Genomic DNA, 17,171 nt, shown 5'->3' on the forward strand with positions numbered 1-17,171 from the left:
ACTTGAGCTCGACAATCAAAATAGTATTCGATGCAAGCCAGTCAAGCCACGGACGAAATGTGCTTGCTGGCTGGATAGCTATCGCTCGCAAAATTCGAAAATCCTCACGAACAGCTTTTCAAGTTCTTGAAGGAAGCCGATGACTTCATTCATTTGGCTACAGAAGTAAATTTATTGAGAGTAAAAAACAAGTGAGTTCCAGAAAAAGAAAATCGTGAATTCTTGCTTACTTTTTTAAAAGGTCCTTTGTACATAGGAAACCCATAGCGCATTGGTTGTTTTGAAAAAGTAATCTAGAATTCAAAATAGTGCTGAAAAGTAGCACTTTTCAGCACTCAAAACAAGGCTGAAAATTTCTACTTTTAAGCACTGTTTTATTTGTATGGAAAAGTAGGCCGTTTCATCCCTCCCAAATGACAGGAAAAGTTGATAGTTTCACAACGGAATTGCAAAACAAATTTTTCGAGTGAAATCTAAACCAATCAACTGAAATCTTCCGAACAGTTTAAAGATTTAATCCGTAGATTGTCCATGAGTTGCTACTTCTTTGAAATGAATTCAAAAAATATCTAGTAGTGGCTTATCAATGTTATCCCTATTTTAAGAAAAGCCTCAACCGATTCGTATCAGTATTTCCAGTGGGCAGATTTACTCTTTTAAGGGATCTGAATTTTCCAAGCCATACAGGAATCGATCCAATCACCTTCCGCTTACAAGGCGAATCCCGTAACCTCAAGGCCATGGTAGCTCGACCATTGAACTAAGCAATCAGTGTAAATTTTCTGCGTCGACGGACAATCTTGTTCATAGCTTTAGAATGCTCCAAAATGGACAGGAAATGTGTAATCCAAGATAGCGCCCAGCTTGATGGCTGTAGAATATTGAGAACATTTGTATGGCAATGAATTGTGTATAAACCATGTTACCTTCAAGATATTAGATATTCAAGGTATTCAAGTATTAAAAATGCCTCAGAAAAAAAATATTTTAGATTTCATGAATTTTTTCCAAATAGTGTAACTTTGTTTGTTGGTTTGTCATACTCTAATACCTTCTTGAGTTCGTACTTCTTCTTCTATTGATTCCAAAAATAATTGAAAAGATATTGGCCATAATTTATTTTTTTGTTCTTATAATAAACTTTTATCTGTGGAGCGGCCGTGGCTGACTGGTTACGGTGTTCGCTTTGTAAGCGAATGGTTCTGGGTTCGATGCCCATCTGCTCCCAACGAGAAACTTAAGAACACATAAAAAATTTGAAATGAAGAATATGAACGAAAAATCTAAGTCGCTCGAGGCGGGGTTCGATCCCCCGTCCTTTGGATTGGTAAGCAAAAATGCTAACCACTAGGCCATGACAACTTGGTGAGCTAGGACGGGAATTAGGAATACTGTTACAGAGAGCGAGTTGTGGCGCTATAACCACGGCAAATAGTGTCCAGGGCATTCGTAGAAATACAATGTCCCATCCCAGAGGGTCCCGGAGTACCAAAACCTTCTAAGAATGGTGCTCCCAACGAATACAACCAAAAAATCTCGGAGCGTATGGTGGTGTGTCCCCACGCTTCTTCCTCCCCTGTCGATTCAGAATTGTGTTGTTGTTCGAACACTCAGTGCTCAAACTCAACCCAATTACGAGTCATCTCTGCGATACGGCTTTACGCAGTAGGCCTGGCCGCTTTAACGCTTGTGATGTTTCAATGCATTCCGATGCAATGGTGCACTACAAATGTTAATAAATGACAAGAAGAGTGCTAGGCGTCATCTAACCTAAGGCACTCTCCAGGATCCCTTCGAAAGATTGTCTGCGCTAGGGTCTGATTAGATTAGATTAGATTAGATTATAATAAACTTTTATCTGTAATATGTTTAATGAATATCTTGGGATCTTTTAATGAGTCAAAAGCTAGTCAAGTAACCCATATTTTTTGAGAAAATATTTTTTAGAAAAAAATAATTCGAAAATTCAACAACAGATTTTTATTCTACACGGAAAAAAATCAATTCTCGAAATCGTGAATTCAATTCACGAATGCGAGAACCACGAAGGAATATTTTCACGTTTATATTGTAAATTCTAGAGTTTTTTTAAAGGTCCAATAAACCAATTTTCCAATTTTTGCTTTTTGGGTGTTTTTGAAACATGTTTGAAACCGCCTTGAGTCAGGGGTATTAAAAACACCCAAAAAGCAAAAACTGAAAATTTGGTTTATTGGACCTTTTCAAAAAAACTCCAGAAAATTTTGAAAACAATTCTAGACATGACCGTTAGATAGATGATCAAGAAGAATTGTTGAGTTTTTTAACAGGTAAAATAAACCTTTTTTTTTGCTTTTTAGGTGTTTTTGAAACTGTCTTGAGTATTTAACAAAAACCCAAAAAAATAGTTTACTTTTAATTTGACGAAATTAACATAAAACTTCCATTTAGGTCGAAAAGTTAAAAACAGCTTCATTATTGATGCCAATTTTTGAAACATATTTTAAAAGTAGCATCCTCAAACCCAATCGCGGATGGGTGTGCGTGACGTCGCCCAGCCTAGTTCGTTGTAGTGTAATGGAATTTGATCAAAACAGAGAGCGAGAGCTACCTCAACCACTTGTTGATTCAAGAAACAGCCAAGCATAGTCGCAAACGGTTCTCTCTTCGTTTACAAATACTCTCTTCATATAGACTTCGAGGAACAGGTAAACAAAGCACAACCACAAACGCGTTCCGAGAAATTTCGTACACGCAAATGATTCAAACCAGGCGATTTCAGTTCAATGGAGCAACCGAATGGAGGGTCGTTCGCAAATTACGCAGTTTTTTTGAAAGCAAAAAATAATTTAAAAAAAAATCTTGAAATTAAAAACCCCAAATTCGAACTATGTGTTTTCAACAATTTTATTCATTGATCATTTACATTTACAACAAATTGGATTCTTCCATTCAAGTGCAATTCACTGTGAATTCTTATAAATTTCAATCAATCGATCCGCTTCGCGCCAGCCGGTTTCGATTGCACCGTGAAGGGTGGACCAATGCTGGGGGCTGGTCGCTTCTCCAGCAAAAAGCACCACCGGCTTTCCAGCTGAGTCGAGCAAGGGTTGGGCGAGATCCGTTGCCCCCGTTTGTAACTGTTCCGTTTTCATCGAGCGACTCGAGTATGCTCCTCGAAAGTCTGGATCCGTCGAGAATTTCGATCTGAAAAGTTACAGTTATACACGATGTATGACGTTCAAACAGTATTTTACCTGATAAATCGTGTGGGCTCCGGAACGTCTATTCCCACGAAAAACTTCTTCAGCAGCATCTTCAATCCGTCGAGAATTTCCGAGTCCGGCAGTAATTCCGCTTGCAGGGCTTCCTTTCCAACAAATCGCACGCCCAGCACATTGGGACAGTAATCTACGCTGGAGAATGTTAGGATGCCTTCTGCCCAGCTAAATTTGGAGCTCCGCAATTCGTGCAGATCATCTGCTCGCCAAACGAGACGGAAAACGTTGCCATGTTCCCTCCAAAATGGAGTCTCAAATTCTAAGAATGCTTTGTTAACGTTTCCGGAATTTAAACCTTCGATGGCGTTTGTGTGAGTGGTTGGTAGAGTAGGAGTGAACAGAGTTTGATGAGTTTTCTTGAGAACTCCTAGAGGAACGGTTACAATGACGTGATCCGCTTCATAGTTGCTATTGTCCTCGCAGGTTACCAATACTTTTCCGTTTTGCTTTTGAGTATAGTTTATATTTTTAACTCGCTTGTTTTTTGATATTTTGTTTTCATCAAATGCTTCAGATTTCTAAAAAACAAAAAAATAAGGCTGGTATAACTTTAAATATTCTAACACTTACCATTATCAGTTCCAACGAGGTTTTCGCTCCTTTTCCTTTCCAAGCCAGCCGGCTAGATCCTTCGCATTTTTCATAACCAACTCTACAATTGCCGCTCGCTTCACCCCAAGAGTCAATGGCAAGTTTTCCTTTCAAAAATCTATGATAGGATTCAATGAACCCGTCGACTACATCCGGTTCGATGCTACCGTCCATCTTTGGTACCTCTTCCTTGAATTTCCTCACAAAATTTTCCCCCAAAGTACCCTTCGCTTGCCGGATCTCTTCGCTATCCACCAACCGATGAGCCAGAGACATCAAACTTCTGGTAACTTCCTTGGACGTTTGATAGCCATCCGAAAACAACAGCACATTCCGTTGCGAAAACGTCGATTCCTCCAGCAAATCCTGCGGTTTTGCCAACTCATAAAGTACATTATTTTTCTGACCGTGACACCATTGCGCACCCAACTCAACTAACTGATTACCGAACGGAACCGTCCAGACTCGTCCTCCAATCCGATTGCCGGCTTCCAGAATCAGCACATCTGTGAAACCGTTGGCAAACAACCTGGTGGCCGCGGCCAGTCCAGCCGCACCGGCACCGATTACGAGACTTTTCGGACTCATATTCCACACTGAGCTTTGAATTGCGTTATTTTCGTGAACACAGACTGTGCGAAACTCCTTCCAGAATGTTATCAGCTGCGAACGTAAGCGGGTGCGATAATTAAAAATAACATATGCTCGGGAGCAACCATAAATGCCGTAGACTTATACAAAAAAAAATCTAACCCAGCATAACAAACGGGCTGATCGTTGAAGACTGATGTTTACTAGAGAAAGACACGATCGTCTACCTACGACGATCACGGCTGTCACCGGCTGTCTTGTCAACTTACAGCCTATCTTTGCCAGCATACAATTTGACTTTGGAGTTGCTTTCGGATGTTTTTCAAATCTCGTTGAGACGCACAGTCATCTGACTTTATTTAATAAAATCATTAAATTCAATTCAATTTATTTTTAAATTGTAGTTTATGCAGCAAGTTGCAAAAAGAGGATTTTTTCAGCATGATTTGTACATTTATCCAGGCGCTTCAGCTTATTTTGTATAGAAATTGTCCACGAGAGGGGAGGGGGTGGGACTATAAGGGTAGGGCAGGGGTGCTCAATGTTTCTGATTGCCGGGAAAGCGCTTGCGGGCCAAATATACAAAATATACTATTTAAATATTAAGCTACGTTATTTTTTTAAAATTACAAAACAGATGTATTTTTTGTATTAAATATCAAAATACATTTTCAACAACACATTTTCGTTATTTAAAAATAATAGAAAACAGAAAATGACCGTTTTCCATAAGATTTATGAATTTTATTGTTTTAGACACTGGAAAAATAGTATTTAGTTGAATTTACTCGTGTTCTCATAAAAAAAATTTAAGGTCCATGTACTCAGAAATGTAAGTTTTATGATATTGAACAATAATATCAGAAATTGAAGCTTAATTTTAGGACCCAATTAGGCAATAATGGAATTTAAAAAAACGTTTTAAAATGATTCCAGCTGATTGCACTTAAATTTTCAAGTTAATCAGATTCGTTATCCAACTGTCATGAATTCGAATCTCGAGATAGAAGGTTTCTAAGTGCAAAGTGAGTTTGAGGCTCAGTTCATGAAAACGGCCATTATGACTTTTAAATTATTATTTTTGTATACTTAATTTTTCTATTATTATAGTTTTCTACCCAAGTCAAATTTTAACGTTTCATAAACATTTCGTGTCGTAAAATGGGGCTCAAAATATGGATAAATGTTTAGTTTTATATTAGCAAAAAAAAAAAAACGTTCAAAATTAACATTCTTTTTGAAAAAACAATAACTCACTTTACATATTACATGACCATTCAAAATGGGCCCGCGGGCCACAAAAAGACACCTCGCGGGCCACGTTTGGACCGCGGGCCATACTTTGGTCACCCCTGGGGTAGGGTGGCAAATGTCCACGGGGGAGGGGTCCACGTGGTTTATGGACGGTCCCAAACAAGCCTTGCCGTTTTAGATTTTTTTTTTAGGATATGGAAAATATAAAAACTTGTTCAATCGCCTATAAACTATTTAGATTAGAAAACTAATAATATAACAGGAAACATAAATAGGAGAAAGTTACAATTATTACAAACGCCTTAACAAGTTCTATACGAAATTGATGCTTTACATTTTATAATCATTAAATGTTACAAAAATCAATTATTACAGAGCTTCACAACATCCTTGATCCCTGTAGTATTTAATGATCCGGTCAGCTTCACGCCACCCACTTTCGATCGCTCCGTGGACCGTTCCAAAGTGTTCTCCATTGGTGGCTTCACCGGCAAAAAGAAGCACTGGCATTCCGGTTGATTCTGCCAATACCGGTGCGGCCAGCTCGTTATGGCCCGTCTTTAGCGCCTCAGTGGCCAATGAAACGCTGGAGTAGGATCCCCGAAAATGTTTGTCGCTGGACCATTTTGATCTACAATTGAAATCATGTGAGTAAGGTTTGTTGAACTATTTGTAGATATTACCTGATCATGTTGATGGGCCTTTCAATAGTTTTATTCTTGAAGAACTTCTTCAGTAAAAACATCATTCCATCAATAACCTGATCATCGGACAGCAGTTCAGCTTGACGACCTTCTGGACCGATAATCCATGCAACCAGAAGATTTGGTTGGTGATCCACCTTGAAGAACACGGACACGCCCTCCGTCCAAGCCAATGGGGAACCTCGCAGTTGCTCCAGTTCCTGAGCATTCCACAACAAGCCAAAAGTGTTACCGATGTCATCCCAAAATGGCGTTGTGAACTCCATGATGATTTTGTTCACTGTTCCAAAATGGATTCCCTTGATGGCATTTTGTTTGGAGGACGGCAACGGTGGACTAAACATGGAGTCGTGATTTTCCTTGAGAACACCAATAGATGTTGTTACAACTATGTGCGTGGCTTCGTGCTGCGATTCGTCAGCACAAGTTACGGTTATGGGAGGTCCGTCTGGTCCGTTACTCCAGTTGATGTTGGTGACAAATTTGTTGAATTTGATAAAATCTTGTATCGGAATTGGTTCACCAGTTTGAACCGGATGACTGTTCTGCAATGTTTAAAAGACAATACAGTTAAATGAAAATTTCATGATTACTCAGGAGTTTTACCATAAGTAACGCCAGTATGCTCTTGTATCCCTTTCCTTTCCAACTAAGGGTTTGATCGCCATCACATTCCTCATCTACAACACTTCCAGCTGCAGACATTTCATTCCAAGAGTCCATCGCAATGTAGCCACGCTGGTAGTTATGGAAGAACACCAGGAACTGCTGGATCAATTCTTCGTCAATGTCCTGGTTATTCGCCTCGGCCATCGCTTCCCTAAACCGGTCCGTTACAAACTTCCCAAGCGTTCCCTGGTACGTTTTAATTTCTTCCAACTCCATAATCCCAAAAGCTACCTCCATCAACCGATCAGTAAGTTCCTGCGGAACCAACTCACCATTGCTTCGGATTATCACATTCCCCGCAGCCACAACGGATGGTTCCAGCAATCCCAACGGACCAGCCATTTCGTACACGACGTTGTTCTTCTCCCCATGACACCACTGACCTCCCAAGTCAACCACGGTTGCTCCAAACGGAACGGTATGAACACGTCCACCAATCCGATTGTTTGCTTCCAAGATCTCCAAGTTTCGAAATCCCTTACGGAATAGTCGAGTTGCCGCGGCAATGCCAGCTGCTCCGGAACCCACAATCAATATCTTTGAGTTCATGATGTCGTTAAAAATTCTTACTCAATAAGCAGTATGTCGTTCTTAATCGCTTACCGACTTGAGCTAAACTGATTAAATTTCACGATGAACGACTGAATAAATGTGTGTGTGATTTTTGTATTGGTAACCTCAGCACCGAGTGCTGATAAATGCTCGGTTATCTTTATTTTTGCACATTTTTTTACTTCCTCAAAATCCCAACCTATCCCAAGTTGTGGTGAAAATATAGCAGTGTGTAAGTATCACTTACTAAGCAGATACTACCACCACACTTTATTAGATCGACAATATTTAAGTATTTGCGGTTTCCATATCTATAAACGTATTTTTGTTCACACGTAGCACGTGTGATTAACTTGAATCACAGTTGTGTGAGCTTAATGAAGTATGATATTATCTTTCATGTTGATTTATATCCTGGTTACTAATGTTTTCTTTAATAAAAATTGTCATGTTGATTCAACACCATTCCTGATCATTTTTTTTTTAATTTTCGTGAAAAAATCTAAAACAATATCGTCCCATTGAACGAGCTGTTATAGAACATTATCTGCAAAAATGCTGAGAAATAACTGCGGCCAATTTGGATTTTTGTTTTGTTTTGTATTTTCAAGGTAGGGGAGAGTGGGGAGACTTGATCCCCGGGGACACTTGATCCCAAGCCTGTATCTCGTCAGCATGTGGGTAAAACAATTAGCTATGTTCTAGAAAGTTGTGCGAAATTAACTAAAACTCATTGTAGAAAACAAAGAAAACAAATTAAAAATGTTTAGATTGAGTTACACACATTTTTCGAAGAAGTGCTGCAAAAAACTTCCAAGAGATCTTTTTTCTTTGTTTTGATAAGTATAGAAAACACTCAAAAATTATTCAAAAAAATATTTTTAATGCATGAATTGTTTGATATACTATCAACTCTAAAACCCTTACGCAATCGATGTTAAATTTATCGTCATACTATTTTTACAATCAATTGTTTAAAAATATGCGTTTAGGGAGATTTGATCCCTGCATTTTTAAAGTCGCTGGAATCAGCCTCAAGATTAATTAATTGGGCTGGGGTTTCATACATAGTTCCCTTTAGTATAGCTGTACATAACTTACTGCAGTTAAAACCTTTTTTCAAAAGTTTTGTAAACAAAAATTTCCAGCTTTCGTAAACATGCCTAATTTTGGTCTTAAAAATAATATATTCAGTTTTTAAATATTTTACATACTAAACATGTTATGTTTTGAACACAAACGTACAGGTTTTATGTGAAATTGCTGTAACTTATAGAAAATTGAAAGTTTGACTGAATAAGAAACATTTTGCTTAAGATTTCTTCAAAATGCTGAAAGGGGGATCAAGTTACCCCTAAAATTGTTGAAATGCCGGTTTAAAATATTTTTTTAAAACGCTTGGCATGATTCGAAAAGTTTATCTGATGAAATACCCTTATTAGCCAAACATAGATGAATGTTTAAGCTTTCAATTCATACAAAAAGTTTATAGTTTTGTGAGAAATTGACAGAGTTATGTGCGATACAAAAAAAGGGGATCAAGTCTCCCCACTCTCCCCTACCTATGTTTCTAATATTCTAGATGCAATCTTCATTTAAGGTGAAACGGGAAGCCTTTTTCGAGTTTTTGGAATCACCTTTTAGAAAAAAGCGAAAATTTTGTTGCAGGCTAAAGATAGGACGAAAGCAAACAATCTGTCGACTTCAGAAATAGATTTAAGTGAACTGGGAGTTTGATAGGAACGAATGTCCCCAAAATTTCCTTTTGGTTATTTTCGCTCACATGTTTTTAAAAGGTATTTATTTTATAAATGTTTAAGGTTAAGATATTTCTTCAGCATTTTGTAATTATGAGACAAAATTAATCGTTTCTCTGCAGTCTAAGATTTAAGCTCACAAAATTTACCCGTTTTGTAACATTCTAGTATTTGTAACTCGCTCTTGATTTGATATACAATTTTCCATACCTATTGCTTACAAAAGCATAAAATCGTTCTATCAACATCAGCTTTGAAACATATTTAAAAAAGGGGTTAACCACAATAAGGTTTGTGGTAATTGGGTCCTAAAATGAAGCTTGGATTTCTGATATTATTGTTTACAGCGATAAAGCTTATTTTTGTGAGTACAATGACCCTTTGTACGACCACATAGAGTTTAAAATGGATTTTTAAATCAATTTTGAAAAATTAACCTCGCGGTCCTTCTTGACAGAAAAGCTCCTACTTGACAGCTCGTTCCAAGGGGACCATAGTTGATCCATCGAAAAAATGTTGTCTAGTCAAAAAAAAAATTCGCATTAAAATGAAAAAAAGTGATCAGAAATGGTTTTTTATCGTGTTTTTTACCGTTGTACATAAAAATTTACATAGGGCTTTAGTACCCAATTTTAGCCACACACTTGATACTTTTGTTTTCAAACCTCCACAGTGTAAAATGTCACTTTTTCTTAAGTTTATGTTCCTTCCAAAGTTTATGAAACAAATATTTTTTTGGCTTAAAAAAACTTGTTTTTTTTATTACTTACATTGAAATTTCACATGACTTTAAAATATGTTTCAACTGCTTCAATAATAATGTTAAGGTAAAGTTACACATTTGTCCAGACACAAATTTTGTCCGTATTATCAGATGTTTTGTTACAATTTTAAGCTGTGTACTGGGTGATTTTTGGTAATCACTTTTTAAACCAAATGATGTCACTTTATACCACCGCTAGTCAAACGCAACCAACCAGTTAGATATGAACCACTGAGTGCATCGCATCGTACAGCGTTTTCTGTTGGCTGCGAAATTGTCCAGTATGGACGAGAAAATAATCATCATCGGTGCCGGAGCAGCGGGAATCGCCTCTGCTGCACGACTTTACAAGAAAGGATTTCGAAACCTGGAAATTCTGGAAGCAACGAACCGCATCGGGGGACGCATCCAAACCGTTCCTTTTGGGGCCAACGTGGTCGATCTGGGTGGCCAGTGGTGCCATGGTGAGAAAGGGAACGCCGTGTACCAGCTGGCTGGTCCGCTGGGCCTGCTGGAATCGTCCATCGTTTCCGACGACAACGTGATACTCCGAAGCAACGGTGAACTGGTTCCGCAGGACATCGCCGATCGAATGATGGCCATTTCCGAGAAAATTATGGAATCGAAAGAAATTGAGAGGTACACGGGCACCCTGGGACAGTACTTTACGGAACGCTTCATGAAGACGATGGAACTGCCCAAAAATCGTGACATTGGCGAGGAGCTTATTCAGCAGTTTTTGGCTTATTTTCATAACGAGCAGCGCGGGTTTATTGCGATTGACTCGTGGTACAATCTGACGGCTGCCGGAAGTGCCGCGGACGAGGAGTGCGAAGGTGATCAGGAGCTCAGCTGGAAGGGCAAAGGATACAGGAGTGTGTTGGAGCTGCTTTTGGTAAGCTAGTGGGCTGTTTGCAAAATGCTTCGTATTTTCTTAAATCAAAATACTGAAAAAAAAAATTAAAATTCATGTAGCGGGGAGTGGGGAGACTTGATCCCATTTTTTTGTATCGCACATAACTCTGGCAATTTCTCACAAAACTATGAACGTTTTGCATGAATTGAAAGTTTGAACATTCAGCTATGTTTGGCTGATAAGGGTATTTAATCAGATGAGCTCTTGAAGCGCTTGAAAAACATATTTTAAACCGGCATTATCAAAATGTAAACTTGATTCCCCTTTCAACATTTCAAAGAAATCTTAAGCAAAATGTTTCTTAGTCATCAAAACTCTTGATTTTCTATAAGTTACAGCAATTCCACATAACACCTGTACGTTTGTGTTAAAAATATAACAAGGTCAGTATGTAAAATATTTAAAAACTTAAATTATTTTTATTAGGACCAAAATTGAGCATGTTTACCAGTAATAAGCGAAAACAAACCAGCAGAAATAAGTTGCTGGATTCGAATTTGCTCAGCCGCTGGTTTCAGCGAAAACCTTCACTGGTTCAGTGTAATTTTTCGCAAATATCAGCAAAATCAAACCAGGAAAATCCTCCTGCTGATTTGTCCCTTTCCGTGAGATATGTTATCTTTCCAATTACATTTTTTTGCAATAAAATGATAAAAAAAAGTGATCCGAAATGGGTTTAAGCTTGGTTTTGAGCGTGTTTCCGTCGTTTTCACCGTTCAGTTTTTGCTTTTTGGGTGTTTTTTAATGCCCCTGACTCAAAGCGGTTTCAAAAACACCCAAAAAGAAAAAAACTGGAATTTTGGTTTATTTGACCTTTTAATAAAAAAAAACTCCAGAAATTTACGTTACTGCCATTATTGCTGCCAAAATATTTGACACCAGAAAATCTAGCGAAATGTTGTGCTATTTCTAGCGTAATTCTAGCACAGCATATGAGGTGGCGTTAGTGTATAAGCCGCCATGTTTTTACATAAAATTTTCAAACCATGTTGTTCTAGCTGCTACGTCGGTTGTCTGTGATTCTAGGCACACTGAAAGAAAAGCACATAGCAATATCACATGTTTTGCACATGAATCTACCCCATACGACTTAGCATGTGAATGTCATGTGTAAATCACTTGAAAAAAATCCAACGCTCGAACCGGCAAATCTAAATGCAAAACACGTGAATTTGACGTGAATGTTCACATGACTTTTGAATGAGTGTGCACATGAATTTCAAATGATTTTGTAGTATACATGCAATGGTTTTCCAGTGCTTTTTATGTGAGCTGAATATTGTATATATTTCGATTTATTTTTAAATATTTTTTACTGGGATTATATGTTTTAATTAACACGTTTTTATTGATACATGAAATAAATAATAATTACAAATTATTTGAATCCATTTTTTTTGCACTTCACTTATTACTTTCTTTTTAAAAAAAACAGGTGGAATTATCAGTACACGATCGGTGTCGACGGCACATTTTACTGGTAGCAGATTCCGGTAACGCTTGTGGTGGTATCGCTGCACCAGCAGGAACCGTTACTTGAAGCCGTGAAACTGTTGACGGCGGTTCTTGGAGGCCTCCACAAACTCGACCTTGATGATCTGGGTCGAGTGGCCTAGGGTGACGAGAAGCCATGTCGCCCAGCACCGCGTCACGAAATTGCCAAATCGTACCGCAGCCAGATTTCGACGTTGTCGGATCAATCGGCCAATACAGTGTCGGTGCTGAGAGAAAACAAACTCAGGAGCCAAATTTTCGCTGTTTTTCTATAAAATACTTACCAACAAGTTCTAGTACGATTAAATTTATGATATACAAAAAAATTAAAATTATGGTAGAAGAATTAATACGCAAATTGGACCGTCTTCGTCCGTCGCCATCTTACGAATAAATATTTTTTCATCAAACACCTTCAATAACCAGTACATTTCAATCTCACGTGATTTTCACTATGAAATCAAGGGAAAAGTGGTATGGGGCGAATCCAAGTGAAATTCTATTGAATCCAAAGTGAACACCAAGCGAAAAAAGAATGAAAAAAATCTCGCTTGCGATCAGCTGTTTTCAAATGATAATCACATAAATGTCACATGAAAAACACATCGAGGTCAAGGGAAAAACATGGCAAATTATCGTGCTGATTTTTGGAGCAGCTCACGTGAAAAAGCACATGACTTTGCTATGTGAGATTTTTTCAGTGCAATAGAGCTTTATGACGTTTCGCGTACGCACACTAGCGCATCATTTGGTTTTGCTAGCTGACAAAATTTAACCTCACTTTATTTTCGTGTACTTACACGCAATACATACGCACGTAGAATGCTCTATTCTTTACCTACTACACTGGCAGAGGTAGCTGCAGAAATAAAAGTTGTCATTCTTATCTCAAAGTTAATAACCAATGACAGTGCTCAACGAAAAACGAAGTTGACTTTATAGCTGTCGGCCACCATTGCTAGTACCAACCACTAGTGTCTTCCTCTTAACTACAAAGACTTCGCCGCCCTGGGCTCCTAAGTGTTTGAGTACGGCACGGAGCGACGGCGCCGGATACCCATATTTACACTTAGAATTTTGAGAGCGCCCGCCGCGGGATTCGAACCAGCAACCTCTGGATTGTGAGTCCAGTGCGCGGTCCAAGTGATCCACACGGGCGGGAGCTCAACGAGTTTTTGGAAAAAATGCAAATAAGAAGCAACATTTGTGTATTGAAATGGCACAGTTTAGTAGTCTAAGTGATATCATTTAGTTGAAATCAAATGTTCGCATAATGCTGGATAATCAGAAAAAGTAAAAAACTGGGTGCTGAATAGTGGTTCGCAAAACGGCCTCAATTTTGAACTGTCAAAGTGGAATCAATTTACTTTTCACCAAAAGTAGAGAGTATTGTAATCGATCATTAAAAATCGTTTCGTTTTTTTTTAATCCAAGAATGAAAAGATTGTGGCATTTAAATACCTGGAGTTTAAGTCAAGAAATCTTAAGAAAGTTGAAAGCAAGATCGTCATTTTTTAATGATTATGGAGTCGATGCGGTTGTATCCATCCAGAAATTATCTTAATTGTTTGATTCCGTTTGAAAACCTACTCAAAACTTGAAAACAAACACAATTTGCCAGCAAAAAATGTCAAAACACGACAAAATAAAACACATACCAATGAATATAAAAAGCCCATTTACCAGTAAGAAAAAGTCATGCTTGTGCTCGAACAGCGTCCTATTTTGTAGATGTAAACAAAGTGGGATCATTCAAAAATCACGTTACGCATTCTCTCTATTCATCACCCAGGTAAAAATCCAACGTGTAAATAAACATAAACCTTGGTGTGATGCGGAAATATCTTTCGTCTCTCACCTGCTGAAGTTTACAGTACTTTTATTATCATTTTTACGTTGGACCAGTGGATTAACTGCCAAAACCAGCAAAACAAAATTGGTTGGCATAAGCGGCTGCAGCCGTTAAAAACCAACAAATCGTTCCCTGAAACCAGCGAAAAGATCTCCTAGTATATTTTTGAATCCGGCAGCTTTTTTCGAACCAGCCAAAAAATCACTGATTCTAGCAAAACCGATCCTTCAAACAGCGAATTTTTCTACTATACCATTCCATAGTTTTACTGGTTCGTTCAAACACGAAACTTTGAGCGATTCCAGCTAATTTTTCTGCAGGCTAAAAATAACGAAATTGAAAAAATGGTTTATTTGGCCTTTTAAAAAACACTAAAGATGCTATTTAATCCTACGCAGTCCATTTCCGGAAACGTAAATTGAATAGTTGTGAATATATTTATTATATTAATTATATTTGTCTGTGAATGAAATAACTGCTTAAACGCATTATATATTTCAATGCCATAATTAATGATTAGATCATTCTGAATCGAAGGTAATCAATAATCAAGTTTCATCGCTGCAAATCAGTTGAAAATCGCACGTACAGTGAATTAGTAAAGCTTTTAATTCCTTAAGCAAAATTTTATTATGGACTCAAAAATAATTATCATCGGTGCCGGAGCAGCGGGAATCGCTGCAGCTTCACGACTTTACACTAAAGGATTTCAAAGCTTGGAAATTCTGGAAGCAACGAACCGCATTGGGGGACGCATCAACACGGTTCGGTTTGGGGTCAACGTGGTCGATTTGGGTGGCCAATGGTGCCACGGAGAGAGGGGAAACGTTGTGTACGATCTGGCGGGTCCGTTGGGGCTGTTGGAACCATCTTTAACGTTTGAAAAAGTGGTTCTGATCAGGAGCAACGGTGAGCAGGTTCCGCAGAACATCAGCGATCGAATATTGAAGGTCGGCGAGAAAATTATGAAATCGAAAGAAATTGCGAGATTCAAGGGTATACTGGGAGAGTACTTTATTGAACGATTCTTAAATGAGATGAATGTTGCTGAAAATTATGGTATTGATGAGAATTTGGTTCAGAAGTTTTTGATTTACTTTCATAACGATCTACGTGAGATATTTGCAATTGACTCGTGGTATGAGCTTACAGCTGCCGGAAGTGCAACATTTAAAGAGTGTGAAGGGTACCAGGAGCTCGGTTGGAAGGGGGAAGGATATAAGATTGTACTAGACTTGCTTATGGTAGGATAAAAATGGACTCAATGTTGAAGACAGCATAACTGAACAGTGAAATTTACAGATTTTTTTATTTCTTTCCAGCGGAGACATCCAGCCCAAAACGACGTATCGATTCCTGTGGAAAAATTCACCAAATTCAACAAATTTGTCACCAACATCAGCTGGTATAACGGCCCAGATCGTCCCCTGGTCGTAACATGCGCAGACGGTACGCAGCACGAAGCTGCCCACGTGATCGTGACCAGCTCGATCGGTGTCCTGAAAGAGAATCTACGAACCATGTTCACTCCCCAGTTGCCGATGGCCAAACAGAAAGCCATCAAGGGAATCTACCTGGGCACGGTGAACAAAATCATCATGGAGTTTGGCAAGCCATTTTGGAAGTCTTTGGGCAACGTGTTCGGGCTGATGTGGGAGCAAGAGGACCTGGAACAGTTGCGGCACTCGAAGTTCGCCTGGACCGAGGGAGTTTCGATGTTTCTTAAGGTGGACCGTCAACCGAACCTCTTGGTTGCGTGGATGATTGGCTCGGAAGGACGGCAAGCGGAACAGCTGCCCGATAAGGAGATTATCGACGGAATGATGTTTCTACTGAAAAAGTTTTTCAAAAATAAGGACGTGGAGAGACCAATCCGGATGATCAGGTACGAAATTGTAATCAAAATTGTGTCTGTAACAACACCATTATTTTTGTTCACTCCTCAGATCAAAATGGTCCAGCGATAAGAACTTCCGGGGGTCCTACTCGAGCCGATCGTTAACCACGGAAGCCCTCAAGACAGGACACGATAAAATGGCGGTACCGGTTAAAAACTCCGAAGGCAAGCCTGTGCTAATGTTTGCCGGTGAAGCCACCAGTGAGGAGTACTTTGGGACGGTGCACGGGGCCATTGCGAGTGGGTGGCGGGAAGCTGATCGAATCGTTGAGTACTATGAGGAATAGTGTTTTCTTTTTGAATTAAATATTTCAGAAAATTATTATTATCTTAATTTTCACTCTGGTCACCAATAAATCTGACCCGAATTTACTACAAAACCGACCTAAAACAAACTTATTATCTTGAAAAAAATCAACTGACCGATTCTTTGGCTCCGTTTATTTATTTCGTTTTGGCCACAAGAAAGTCTATGAAAAAAAACTCTTCATATGCATATGCATTTTCATCGTAATAGCAATTTTTGAATCTTGATAAAAAATTATTTTTTTATTTAGAAAATTACACTACAAATTCAAAAAAAGGGAAAATAGGTGAAGCTTCGCTAACAATCGATCAACAACCTAACTAACAGGATATCGTTTCAATAAAATTACAATTAAAATTACAACAACCGTGCGTCTCCTTCAAAATTCACCGCTTTTTTTTTGTTCGATGGAAACGCATAGTACTTTAACATTTCGATGCTCGTGTGCTCTCTTGTACTATTTGGATAGGGATTTCAGTAAGCTTTGCAAATAATCAAGTAAAAAAAGCATGCAATGTAAACAAGAACAAACAAATAATGACTGAACATTTCGTGCATTGTCCC

At 38.5% G+C, this 17,171-nt stretch overlaps 3 protein-coding genes across 3 annotated transcripts; 1 reads left to right on the forward strand and 2 right to left on the reverse strand.

Annotated features, from left to right (window-relative positions):
• Positions 1-2,861: 2,861 nt before the first annotated feature.
• Positions 2,862-4,640, reverse strand: LOC6040621 (spermine oxidase). Its single transcript, XM_001849937.2, has 3 exons — positions 3,831-4,640; positions 3,237-3,778; positions 2,862-3,186 (listed from the first exon to the last, which is right to left on the reverse strand). Exons 1-3 carry the CDS (start codon positions 4,437-4,439, stop codon positions 2,943-2,945), a joined length of 1,395 nt encoding a protein of 464 aa, XP_001849989.2. The 5' UTR covers positions 4,440-4,640; the 3' UTR covers positions 2,862-2,942.
• A 1,366-nt stretch (positions 4,641-6,006) lies between these two features.
• LOC6040622 (peroxisomal N(1)-acetyl-spermine/spermidine oxidase) lies at positions 6,007-7,678 on the reverse strand. Its single transcript, XM_001849938.2, has 3 exons — positions 7,007-7,678; positions 6,380-6,945; positions 6,007-6,327 (listed from the first exon to the last, which is right to left on the reverse strand). The coding sequence occupies exons 1-3, from the start codon at positions 7,616-7,618 to the stop codon at positions 6,066-6,068; spliced, it is 1,440 nt and encodes a 479-aa protein (XP_001849990.2). The 5' UTR covers positions 7,619-7,678; the 3' UTR covers positions 6,007-6,065.
• A 2,693-nt stretch (positions 7,679-10,371) lies between these two features.
• LOC6040623 (spermine oxidase) lies at positions 10,372-16,753 on the forward strand. Its single transcript, XM_001849939.2, has 3 exons — positions 10,372-11,036; positions 15,726-16,288; positions 16,350-16,753. Exons 1-3 carry the CDS (start codon positions 10,425-10,427, stop codon positions 16,585-16,587), a joined length of 1,413 nt encoding a protein of 470 aa, XP_001849991.2. The 5' UTR covers positions 10,372-10,424; the 3' UTR covers positions 16,588-16,753.
• Positions 16,754-17,171: the final 418 nt, after the last annotated feature.

This window comes from Culex quinquefasciatus, chromosome 3 (genome assembly GCF_015732765.1).
Source record: "Culex quinquefasciatus strain JHB chromosome 3, VPISU_Cqui_1.0_pri_paternal, whole genome shotgun sequence".
Lineage (NCBI taxonomy): Eukaryota > Metazoa > Arthropoda > Insecta > Diptera > Culicidae > Culex > Culex quinquefasciatus.

What these genes read in the sequence shown, in the direction of transcription:
- LOC6040622 (XM_001849938.2), bottom strand. Translation starts at nt 7,618, where the DNA reads ATGAACTCAAAGATATTGATTGTGGGTTCCGGAGCAGCTGGCATTGCC. An exon ending in GCATACTGGCGTTACTTATG is followed by an intron (nt 6,946 to 7,006) that starts GTAAAACTCCTG and finishes TAAACATTGCAG; the next exon opens with AACAGTCATCCGGTTCAAAC. An exon ending in AGGCCCATCAACATGATCAG is followed by an intron (nt 6,328 to 6,379) that starts GTAATATCTACA and finishes TTTCAATTGTAG; the next exon opens with ATCAAAATGGTCCAGCGACA.
- LOC6040621 (XM_001849937.2), bottom strand. Translation starts at nt 4,439, where the DNA reads ATGAGTCCGAAAAGTCTCGTAATCGGTGCCGGTGCGGCTGGACTGGCC. An exon ending in CCTCGTTGGAACTGATAATG is followed by an intron (nt 3,779 to 3,830) that starts GTAAGTGTTAGA and finishes TTTGTTTTTTAG; the next exon opens with AAATCTGAAGCATTTGATGA. An exon ending in GAGCCCACACGATTTATCAG is followed by an intron (nt 3,187 to 3,236) that starts GTAAAATACTGT and finishes GTAACTTTTCAG; the next exon opens with ATCGAAATTCTCGACGGATC.
- LOC6040623 (XM_001849939.2), top strand. Translation starts at nt 10,425, where the DNA reads ATGGACGAGAAAATAATCATCATCGGTGCCGGAGCAGCGGGAATCGCC. An exon ending in GTGTGTTGGAGCTGCTTTTG is followed by an intron (nt 11,037 to 15,725) that starts GTAAGCTAGTGG and finishes ATTTCTTTCCAG; the next exon opens with CGGAGACATCCAGCCCAAAA. An exon ending in AGACCAATCCGGATGATCAG is followed by an intron (nt 16,289 to 16,349) that starts GTACGAAATTGT and finishes TTCACTCCTCAG; the next exon opens with ATCAAAATGGTCCAGCGATA.